Genomic DNA, 12,191 nt, shown 5'->3' with positions numbered 1-12,191 from the left:
CAATGTCCTTTTAAAATGAAAATACTTATTATTGGCATTATCCAACCAGTGTCAGCTAGTTATTTATCATCTGTATGCTGCCAGGGAGGCACCATTAAAACTGAAAATTGTATCATACTTACTGTAATTTTCCTTTCCTGGTGCCTATCCATGGCAGCATACACTCCCACCCTCGGTATTCTATGTTATGTTGGGGGAGGGGCTGTGTCTTTAGTTTATGCTATTCTCTAGTCCTGGGGAGGAGTGGAGGTGGAGCTCTATCTGTATGCTGCCCTGGATAGGCACTAAGGGCCAGATTCACAAAAGGGATACGACGGCGTATCTCCTGATACGCCGTCGTATCTCTGTTTCTATCTATGCGATTCATAGAATCAGTTACGCATAGATATCCATAAGATCCGACAGGTGTAATTGTTTTACACTGTCGGATCTTAGGATGCAGTATCGCGGCCGCCGCTGGGGGGGGGGGGTTCGCGTCATAAACCAGCGTCGGATATGCAAATTAGGAGTTACAGCGATCCACTACAGATTTTCGCATTCGCTACGTCGCCGCTAGTCTAGTTTCCCGTCGCAAAGTTAGTCGTCGTTTTGGGTGCCCTAACTTTAGTCAGCAATCGTATTGCTGTCTAAAGTATGGCCGTCGTTCCCGCGTCGAAATTCAAAATTTAACGTCGTTTGCGTAACACGTCCGGGAATACGGAAGTACGCTACGCACGTCGCCGTTCGAAAAAATTATGTTACGGCGCACAAAGCACGACGGGAATTGCAAAACTGAGCATGCGCAGTAGGTCCGGCGCGGGAGTGCGTCTAATTTAAATGGCACACGCCCTTTTGAATTGGCCCGCCTTGCGCCGGAGGCTGCCAGCGTAGTTTTCATCGCAAGTGCTTTGTGAATCAGACACTTGAGTATGATACTAATTTCAATTTTCCAGCAGCATAGCCAGGCCTGTATTTTCATACAGCTTTGCTGAAAACATGCTGTTCCTGGTCACCACAAGAGGGTGCTGTTAGGACACCAGTGGCCTACTTGCCTACTTTGCATTGAGCTAAAAGCTAAATGGTAAACCTGCTTTTTCAGTAAAAGTGATCTGTCACAATGCAGGCGCGAAGGTGGATTCGGGCCGACTTTTGGGGCCTATGCTTCACCTCAGGACGCTTTGGCGCAGACTGTCCCGGACGCATAGCCTGAGCTCGGAGCGGTCTCTTTTGACCTCTTTCCTATTCAACCCCAGGATGCCTGATAGTTTGATCCACCAGATGTCGTCACCTTGGGTGTTGCGTGACCTTTTTCACTTTGGCCACTTAGTGGACCCCATAACACGGAAACTCCTATCATTTTCTGATTTACAAAAGAAATTCAACCTACCCCGCCAGGTGTTCTATGGGTATCTGCAGATAAGACACTATGCACAATCATTTGCCCCCGGGCTCCAATTCTCAATGCCAACGCCTTTCGAAAAACTGGTACTGGAGGGATCGGCTCGCCGCGGGTTGATATCTGATATGTATCGGTTGTTGAACTCTCGCTCTTTCCCCACCCAGGGTAAGCATGCATACATGCTGCGATGGGAGAGGGAGCTCGGGGAGGAGATCTCGGAGACGGAGTGGCAGACGATCTGGTCTCAGGCGGCTAAAAGCTCTCTTTGTACGTTGTATGAGGAGAATGCTATAAAATACTGTATTTTTGGTTCATGACGCCAGCTGTCCTCCACGCTATCTATCCATCCAGCTCAGACAGGTGTTGGCGTTGTCAGGGAGCCAAGGGAACCTTGTACCACATTTACTGGACCTGTCCCAAGATAGTACTGTTTTGGACGGAGACCCAGCAGTTGTTGTCTCGCCTCCTGGGAGTGCCGGTTCCCTGGTCCCCAAAACTGTTTTTAATAGGGGTGTCAGCCCTGCGGATCCCCAAGTCCTCCCTTAACCACCCCCCCCCCCTCATCTTCTCTCCCTGTCTACCTGCGTTTGCAGTCTCCTTTCTCTGCTCTTTCTTCTTCTCTTTTTTTTTCTTTCCTTTTTTTTTCTTGACTCCCTCTTTTTGTTTCTTCTTATGCCTCTGCTACTTAGGGGCTTGTTCTACATGTGCTTACTTTTGTCTTTTGGCAGATTGTGTTTTTAGGTTGGCTGCTTATGAGTGGAGTTACTGAACTCCCCCTGATATTCGCCTTGTATTGTACTGTTATATGCTATGCACTGTTTTCATTTCTGCTGATGTTCTGCTGACATCCCTGTACTGTTCCTTTTATGGCACGGGGGTTACCTCGTGTCTAATAAAAATTGTTAATTGAAAAAAAAAAGTGATCTGTCACACTGACATTTTTAGACACTGCTGGCACAAAAACAAATGCAATTTTTTTTAGGGAATGTGCAATTATACCTTCTTTCCCATAACTACTATTTTGTTAAAGCATTCTCAATAGAATTCATTATTTTCTTGCAATATTAATGCAATATTATTTCCAACAGTTTCCAACCTCCTGTTTCCCCAAGTACTGCTGTTTTTCAAGCAAGCATAGCCAATTCCATCTCCACTGCTATTGTTGGTTTTGCTGTGGCTTTTTCTGTGGCTCAGGTGTATGCAGTGAAGCACAATTATACCATTGATGGTAACCAAGTAAGACACAAAGTCATATATGCAAATCAATTATATATATTTATATAATTATTCAATTAAATATATATTTCAAATCAATTCCCTTTACAGTGTTTATGTAGAACCAGAAAACAAAATCACATGTTTTGTCTGTTCTGTTGTAGGAATTAATAGCATTTGGATTGTGTAACGTAGTATGTGGTGCATTCAAAGGCTTTGTAGCAAGCACATCGTTAGCCAGGTCATCAGTACAAGAGAGCTCAGGAGGCAAAACCCAGGTATGTATCTCTTTATCAAACGTACTTACTTATTTACTTACTTATACTATACCTCCCAACTTTTTGAGATGGGAACGAGGGACGCCTATTAGCAGAAGTATGTAGGCATAGGTGTGGAACCCCCCTGCCACACCACCTCAAATGAGAATTGTAAAAAAAAGGGATTGGTTAAGTGCTTTTTTTTACTACTACTATTTCTTTATATTGGCTTTTGGAATTTACAAATGCAGCAATTTAGTATTTGGATGGAATGTTTAGCACTGTAAAACTTTTTGGGATAGATAAGTAGTGCATTTTATATACAACTATATACTGTAGATCAGACCAAAATGAGGGACAAATGAGAAGGAAATAGGGACAGAGGGAGTTTGTTCTGAATCAAGGATAGTCCCTCAAAATCAGGAGAAATGTGGGAGCTATGCTTATACCAGACTAGTACACCATAGAATGCCCATTTTGCATATGTATGACTTATTTTGCCAGTTTTTAATGCTATACTTGCAGTTTTACACTTCACAACCATAATTCATGACACCCTGTTTGGAGTCATTACATCAGTCAATGTAATATTTATCTTCTCAACCATTATAAAAAATGTATTGATTACACTAAATATAACATTTAGCATTAAAGGTAATTTGGACTCAAAGAAAGAGCCATTGTACTAGGCAGGGCTGGTACAAAGGGTGGGTGGGCAGAAGGAACGAGTGCCCTGGGCTCACTGGAGCCGCTCTGTTCTGAAGCTGCTTCACTTACAGAATTAACAGTCATTACTGTCAGGCAGAGCAGAGAACGCAATAGCTGCAGAAGGGAGGAGACTGCTCTCTCCTCCCTCCAATAGCAACACCTCCGTCTGTGTATAGAGAGCTGGAGAGTGAGGGAACTGCACCCTAAGTCTGTTTCCACAGATCAGAGAAATGTAGCCTTTTGCCAACATTCGGATTAAAAATAAAATGTATGTGTGTGCAATCACTGCCCCCCGCATACCAGGCTTCTGCTAATCTCTACAGTCAGTCTATGTGTGTCCTATGGAGGGAGAAAGCTGCAGAGAACCGATTGGCAGCATTTCCAGAAGTTGATAGCAGCATGGAGGAACTGAGCTGAGCCACTGCCCTCTATTACTGTTACTGAAAGGAGGGAAGAAACAGCTTCAGCTACAGCCAATGGTTATTATTATAATACAGGATTTATATAGCGCCAACAGTTTGTGCAGCACTTTACAATAAGAACGGGGACAGTATAATTACAATACAGTTCAATACAGAAGCAATAGGAGGGAGCTGCTCGTGGAGCTTACAATCTAAGGGAGGTGGAGGTAATACAAAAGGTAATGGCTTCAGGGGATGATCTGATGGAGGGGAGGGAGCCAAAAAAAATAATTTCTCCAAGATCATCACCAATGCCCTAAACCGTCCTCGCGAACTCTTCAAGTTGGTTAGTCAGACCATGAACCCAGCCTGTCTTGAAGCCCCCAATTCTGATACCCAAGAATTTTGCAATGAATTATCGGACCATTTGATCAACAAAATTGAAAGGATCCGTGTAAGCATTCTGCAAAACAGTATCCCCCTCAACCCCCTCAGCAGTCCCCAGCCCAATCATCACAGGAATCAGGCCCAAGTAACAATGTTTACTCTAAAACCCGTCTCCCTGGATGCCACTAAAAATATTATCTGCACTCTACGAAATAGCACAGCGCCTAACGATATTATCCCCACCAAACTGCTGAAGGAATGTGCTGATATTTTGGCACCACCCATCAAGCAGCTGATTAACCAGTCATTCAGGGAAGGCATAGTGCCCTCCCTATTGAAACAAGGAATAATCAAACCCATCTTAAAGAAACCCACCCTTGACCCCAAAGACCCTGAACATCGTCGTCCCATAACAGGCCTGAACGTTTTCTCCAAGGTAATGGAGAAAGTGGTGGTACAACAGCTGCAACAGCATTTAGACACCCATAGTTTGCTTGATCCTTATCAATTGGGTTTCCGTCCAGGGTACGGGACGGAAACAGCATTGCTCAAAATATGGGATGATGCTCTTGAGGCCGCAGACGAAGGAGAACCTTATCTTCTAGTACTGTTGGACCTTAGCGCAGATTTTTATACGGTTGACCACAAACTATTGCTAATTCGGCTAGCTGAAGTAGTCAAGATCGCGGAATGTGACTTACCCTGGTTCTCCTCCTTTTTGGAAAACTGATCACAAGTAGTGAAACTGGGACCGGTGTCATACGGAGTCCCTCAAGGATCACCTCTGTCGCCGGTGCTGTTTAATATCTATCTTCACCCTCTTTTTGAAATTATCAGCAGCCAAAAGCTGCTCTATCATTCCTATGCGGATGACACACAATTGTATTTTCGTATCTGCAACAAAAAGGATCACCATCTCAATCTAGAGAAATGTCTCTCTTTGATAGAGAACTGGATGACAAAGAGTTATCTTAAACTCAACGGCTCAAAAACAGAACTTCTCCTGTTTCATGCCAATTGGAAGAATCAACTGGCAACAACCTGGACTCCTCCACCCATTCTAGGAAAAATCATCACCCCTAGCACCAAAGTCAAAAGTCTCTGGGTCTTCTTTGACACCCACATGACAATGGATGCACAAATAGGGTCAGTAGTCAGCGGATCACACCATCTGCTACGCTTATTACGCAGACTAACCCCATTCCTAAAGAAGACATAGCAGTCGCGGTGGGAACAATTGTTAACTCCAGGCTGGACTATGCAAATGCCCTCTATCTCGGACTCCCAAAGTACCAAATCACGCGCCTGCAGGTCGTTCAGAACACGGCTGCGCATCTGGTGACTGGGAAAAAAACATGGGAATCAATCTCCCCATCACTGAGAAGCCTTCACTGGCTACCAGTGAAAGACAGAATCACTTTCAAAGCACTCTGTCTAACGCATAAATGTATTTGGGGAAATGCCCCCGATACCTATGCGACAAAATAAAAGCCTACAACCCCAATCGCGCTCTGCGATCCTCCAACCAAAATTTACTCCAAATCCCCAAAACCAGTTACAAGTCCAAAGGAGAAAGACGATTTGCTGTCCAAGGCCCTCGACTTTGGAACACTTTGCCAACTCCATTCGGTTGGAGGAAAACCACTTGGCCTTTAGGAGAAAGATCAAAACCCACCTTTTCTGAGCTCAAGGGAGAAGTGCTCAAACAAGCGCCCAGAGGCGATTCAGTTCGCATGTGTAGCGCTCTTTACATTTTTCACTCACTCAATCACTCAAGTACAGTTCTTAGGTGGAGGTGGAGTGGGCTTCTTTGAATAAGTGAGTTTTCAAGGATCGCCTAAAGATGGACAGGGTAGGAGCTAACCAGACATACTGGGGCAGGGAGTTTCATAAGGATGGGAAAGGCCTTAAAGAAGTCCCATAGGCGAGCATGGGAGGAGGTAACAAGGAAACTAGAAAGCAGGAGGTCCTAAAAGGAGCGGAGAGAGCGATTTGGGCGATATCTGTGGATGAGATTGGTGATGTAGCTGAGGGCAATGTTGCGGATGGCCTTGTATGTTATGGTTAGCATTTTTAATTTTATACGGTGGGGTAGGAGAAGCCAGTGGAGAGGTTGGCAGAGAGGGGCAGCAGTCATGGATCAGTTAGTAAGGTGTATTAGTCTGGCAGCAGCATTCATGATAGACTGAAGGGGGATAGCCTGTGTAAAGGTAGGCCAGTGAGGAGGGAGTTGCAGTAGTCAAGGCAAATAGGGAACAGGAAAATAACCAAGGTGTGAATAAGTTGTTCTGTGGTGTCGTTAGTCAGGAAGGGGCGAATACTGGAGATGTTGCGGAGGTTAAGGTGGCACGATTTTAGCCAGTGATTGGATGTGGGTGATGAAGGAGAGGTCGGAGTCTAAGATTACACCCAGCACCCTAGCATGTCTGGAGGGACCAATGGTTGTGCCATTGATCTCAATGGTAAAGTCATGGGGAGGGGATCAGGGAGGAGGAAATATTACAAGCTCAGTTTTAGAAAGATTGAGTTTGAGGAAGTGGTGTGACATCCATACTGATATGTTGCTCAGTAAGTTTGTGATGCATGAGGAGATCGATGTGGTGAGTTGAAGAGTCGAGAGATAGATCTGGGTGTCCTCGGCATAAAGGTGGTATTTGAAGCCATTGGAGGTTATCAACTGGCCCAGGGAAGAGGTATAGAGAGAGAATGGGAGGGGCCCAAGGACAGAGCCATGGGGAACCCCAACCGAAAGAGGAGCGGAGGAGATGTTGTTGTATGTGACACTGAAAGTGCGCTGAGAACCAGGAAAGAGCAAAGTCACAGAGGCCAAGGGAGTGGAGTTTTTGGGGAGGAGTGGGTGGGCAACTGTGTCAAAGGTAACATAAAGGTCTAAGAGTATGAGTATGGAGTACTGCCCATTGGTTTTAGCAGTTAGAAGGTCGTTGGTGAGTTTTAGTAGGGCAGTTTCAGTGGAATGTTGTGGGCAGAAGCTGGACTGTATGGGATCGAGAAGGTTGTTGTCAGTGAGGTAGCAACTCATACAGTTGTGGACAATACGTTTAAGAAGCTTGGAGACAAACGGGGGCAGGGATAAGGGTCTTAAGTTATTCAAACAGGTGGCGTCCAGTGACGGTTTTTTAAGTATGGGGGTAACCAGTGTATGTTTGAGAGGAGAGGGAAAGGGGCCAGAAGAGAGGGAAAGATTGAAGATGTGGGTTAGAGAGTTTAGGATAGAGCAGGAAGGGGGTCACAGTAGTTGCAAGGGGACAGGATCTAGGGGACAGGTGGTAGGGTGGGCTGTGGAAAGGAGTTTCAGAGCTAACAGGATTGAATGAGGAAAGTGTTGAGTGTGGTGTTGGACTTGGTGCATTGGTTGGTGGAAAGAGCTGGATGCTGGATATCTCATAACGATTGCATATGGTTTTTGGGTGGCCGATTAGGTCATATTCTGCAGGTAGTACTGCCCAACGAACACTACAGGGGATTTTTTTTGCCATACAAAGCATCACAGCCTGGCATGTGTATATCTCCATATACAAAATAATTTACAAGATTTTTTCCTTATATCCAATATTTACTATAATCTGTACCCAGGACTAGCTACATGTTCTAATGCATATCAGGTCTGGCATGTGTACTACTACTCTCTAAGAATAAGGATATGACTATACTCTGATAGGTGTAGACATACATAAGAGGAAGCATGTCAGACCTGCTATGCATTACAATGTATACCTCCACATAGCTGCTCTTGCAACTTATGAGGTCATTGGGGGATATGGTAGGTTGTAATCATTGCAGCACATGCTGTAACCAATGGATGCATATGTTTCTCTACCCCCCCCCCCAACTCCTTGGGTGGGCACAGTTTGGCATTTTCACCCTGGGCACTAGTTTAACTTTGTCCCGCCACTGATTGTAGGTTCAGTGTAAGCATTGGTATTTTGAACAATCTTTAGTGTCCAGGCAGAGAGCAGGTTTAAGAATCCCTATGTCATACAGCTTGTTGATAAATTGCCTCCATTTTAAAAAATGACTGTAAAACTGCTGGATTTTCTAACACTGATTATGAGGTATCAGCAGCATAGATACAAAATACAAAAGAGGGTTCTATAATTTCATTTTTTTTAAAGACCTGGCTTTGTATGTAAGGATCACTTTTAAATTCCTCATCTGTAAAATTTGTGCACAGGCATAACTTTCAAAACACGTTCAATTTAAATGACATTGATATTTCTACAGATTGCTGGGATACTATCAGGTGTAATAGTTTTGATAGTAACACTCGCTCTCGGATATCTTTTGGAACCTCTACCAAAGGTAATGTACATGCTTTTCTTATTATAAACTTGTGAGTCTAGGTTCACACTGAGAATTACACAGGAATTGCACCGCATTCCTGTGCAGATCTCATGCGATTCTATGCGGTGTGATTTGAGCCCATTCATTTTTGATGGCTCAAATCGCACTATATCCACCATAAAAAGGTGCAGGCACATTTTTAGTCACACTAGAATCAGATTGCATGGTGGTTTATACCCATGTGATCCTGTTCCGGTTAGCACACTGCCATTGCACTGCCATTGCACCCTGCTTTTGTTGGGGTGTCATTAATTTAGAATTTTGAGTTCCCAGCGTTTCCCGCTTCACACTAGTGTGAACTGGGGCCTCAGATACTGTAACAACTCAAATATTCTATATATCCTTTTGAATATGCTTATCCAAAGTGTATAAGGAATTTATGGATGATGAATCACCTTCTCTTTCACCATTTTGCAGCAGTGTCAGCCTTCTTTGAATTGTTTTTATTAAAGGCTTAATAGAGGTAAACATTTTGATTAGAATTATTGCTGTGTCATCATCTTATGACTGCCCAGCAGTCTTATGACTTCAGGGTATGTCTACAAGAGATGAGGGGAACTTTCCAGAGACAACGAGAATATGTAAATTATGTAAAGTAATTTCTCTTATCGTCCATGGATGGACACAGCTCCTTAAATCTTGACAAGTGGGTTATGTTCCTGTGAACAGGAACATAACCCACTTGTCAAGATTTAAGTAGCTGTGTCCATCCATGGATGTCAGAGAAAGGGATTTTACGGGGAGTACAAAAATCCTATTTTCTCTAAAGCCCTGTACACACGATCGGTCCATCCGAATCGGTTAACCGATGAAGCTGACTGATGGTCTGATGTGCCTACACACCATCAGTTAAATAAACGATTGTGTCAGAACACGGTGACGTAAAACACAACAACGTGCTGAAAAAAACGATGTTCAATGCTTCCAAGCATGCGTCGACTTGATTCTGAGCATGCGCAGGTTTTTAACTGATGCTTTTGCATGCTAACCATCGGTTAGGCGTCCATCGGTTCAATTTTAAAAGCAAGTTCTAAATTTTTTGACCGAAGGTTAACTGACCGATGGGGCCCACACACGATCGGTTTGGACCGATGAAAAGGTCCTTCAGTCTGTTTTCATCGGTTTTGACCGACCGTGTGTACGCGGCCTTATCGTCCATGGACGGACACAGCTCCTTAAATCTTGACAAGTGGTGTTCCTGTTCACAGGAGAGGTAGTCCTCTCCTGTCAACACTAACATAACCCATTTGTCAAGATTTAAGGAGCTCTGTCCGTCCATGGACGACAGAGAAAAGAATTTTACAGTGAGTACAAAAAATTATATTATTGCCAAGGACATCATCCAGTGGAACAGAAGAGACTTGAATGCCTTACTGCCTTAGCTTGAAATACATATGGACTTACAGTATGGTGGTTGGACTGGAATTAAGTAATTCGTTACTGTTAACCTATGATTGGATGACTATATTGTATGACTAATTGTAAGAACCAATAAGCTTATACTTTATTATCTTGTTAGTAGAGTACATAAAACAAATACGGTGTTGAGTGTGGTCAGTCATTGTTTACAGCTCATGTCAAATAAATCATTATCTGATTTGGATTTACTCACAGACTGCTACTGTTTACTTCAAACAGAATCCCTATTCAAAAGGCATACGATGACTTAATCTCTAAAGAGTTGATTTCTTTAAAATGCCTTAATTCCTGCTGGACAGTCAAAGTTTGAGGGAGCAGCTCTAGGCTCCCCCTGATAACCCATTACTGCTTACATCTAGCGTGTCCCCTTTGATACCAGGCTCATGTAGAAATGAAAGCTACATAATTAAAAATAATAATAAATACAAACACAACCAGAGTTTATTGCCCATAGGACTTTAACAAGTCACACCACAAAGTTAGACATTCTTTGCTCCTTTTCTCTTTACATTTTGAAAGATTAAAAACTTGCTTCCTCAGGAGAGGCACAGGTGAATATCTGGAGATAGAAACAAAATATAAAAAAAAAAAAGGAGGGGAGGGAAGGGAAAAGCAAAGGAAGAAGCACCCAGCCCCACAGTCTGAACTTACGGTTATAAAATCATTTCAGAAGACCTCCACATATGTACAGTGGTCGTGTCAATAAACAAATGAATACAATTTACAGATCCGCCAAATGTAACTCGACAAGGCAGACTGGACAGGAACAAACAATGGTCTTCAAAGTTCACCTCGGGAGTTGAGGAGGGAGGGGAGATCAGACACTCACTGAGCATGAAAAACACCCCCTTACTCTTTCTAGCAGTGACCATCAATGCCATCTTTAAGGCTTTGATAAAATCGAAGCATCCTTGGATCGTGAGCGGAATCGCCGCAATCTTGGCAAATCGCAGGATGCTCTTGTGATTCCCAAATGGCATCCCAATTGACACAATTTTCAAACAAATCACGTTAAAATATGCGGAAAAAGAATTGCGTTTGCTTGTCACCCAAAATAAGTTCTTGAAAGAACCAATGAATCGCGGTAAAATCACACAAACAAAATCGCGGTACGCCTGTCACCCTAAAAAAGTTCTAGAACTTCTATTGGGCGACAGGCGTACCACGATTCTGTTTGCATGATTTTACCGCGATTCATCGGACGACAATAGCGGCAAAATCATGCCACAATTGGGGTGCCATTGGCAGTGACAAAAATCGCAAGGGCGTCCCGCGATTTGCCGTGATTCGGGATAGTGGGTAGAATCGCTGCAATTTCCGCACATGATCCAGGACACCTAGATACGAACGGAACCTTATACACCTGCCCTTAGCTTAGGCATGAAGGCAGGAGGGTGTGCTTAGCTGAGAAAGCCCCTCCTCTAGATGAAATAAAGTAATATATGCCCATGAAGACTCATGGTATATATGGCATTATTTTGGCCTAGGTCAGAAACCAGAAATCAACTGAAAAATTGTAAAAAAAATTGTAAATATAATAAACCTTCCTATCTATGTACTAATGCTAGTAGCATAGTTCATGTTGATTGAGAGAATGGGTCCTAAGGAGTCCAAAAGGTGCAATATTAAAGCCTTGTCTTTTTTTTTAAATAACAAACATCTTATACATGTTATACTTACCTGCTCTGTGCAGAGGTTTTTCACAGAGCAGAACCAATCCTCCTCTTCTAGAGAGCAACTGTCTCCTCCCTCCAGCTAAGGGCACCCAAGCAGGCTCATTTTATTCACAGACAGACCCGTGGCATGGCCCCACTCCCTCTCTCTACTGATTGATTCACTGACTGTGATTGACAAGTAGTGAGAGTCCCTGGAGAGCCGAAGCTTTCGTGCACATTGCTGGATTGAAATGGGGGTCAGGTAAGGGCTGGTAAGCAATGGAATAGATGAAGGTAAAAAACCTTGAGCCTTTAGAAAAACTTTAACTAGGTCACCAACTGCCGCGGCCATCCACCCCCCAGCCCAAACAATTCCCCCCCCCCCAGCCTGCACAATCAAACATCATGT

The 12,191-nt window shown here is 43.7% G+C and overlaps 1 protein-coding gene across 1 annotated transcript in view; it reads left to right on the top strand.

The window, feature by feature from the left end:
* Nucleotides 1–12,191, top strand: part of LOC120931781 (chloride anion exchanger-like) — a 91,605-nt gene that overhangs the window by 43,400 nt on the left and 36,014 nt on the right. The window contains exons 9-11 of the mRNA XM_040343546.1: nt 2,467–2,614; nt 2,758–2,871; nt 8,589–8,666. Coding sequence (XP_040199480.1) covers nt 2,467–2,614; nt 2,758–2,871; nt 8,589–8,666 — 340 coding nt within the window. The remainder of the gene's footprint in view (nt 1–2,466; nt 2,615–2,757; nt 2,872–8,588; nt 8,667–12,191) is intronic.

Source organism: Rana temporaria, chromosome 3, assembly GCF_905171775.1.
Source record: "Rana temporaria chromosome 3, aRanTem1.1, whole genome shotgun sequence".
In the NCBI taxonomy this organism is placed as follows: domain Eukaryota; kingdom Metazoa; phylum Chordata; class Amphibia; order Anura; family Ranidae; genus Rana; species Rana temporaria.
Note: the sequence above shows the minus strand (reverse complement) of the source record. Positions and strands in the feature narration are given on the sequence as shown.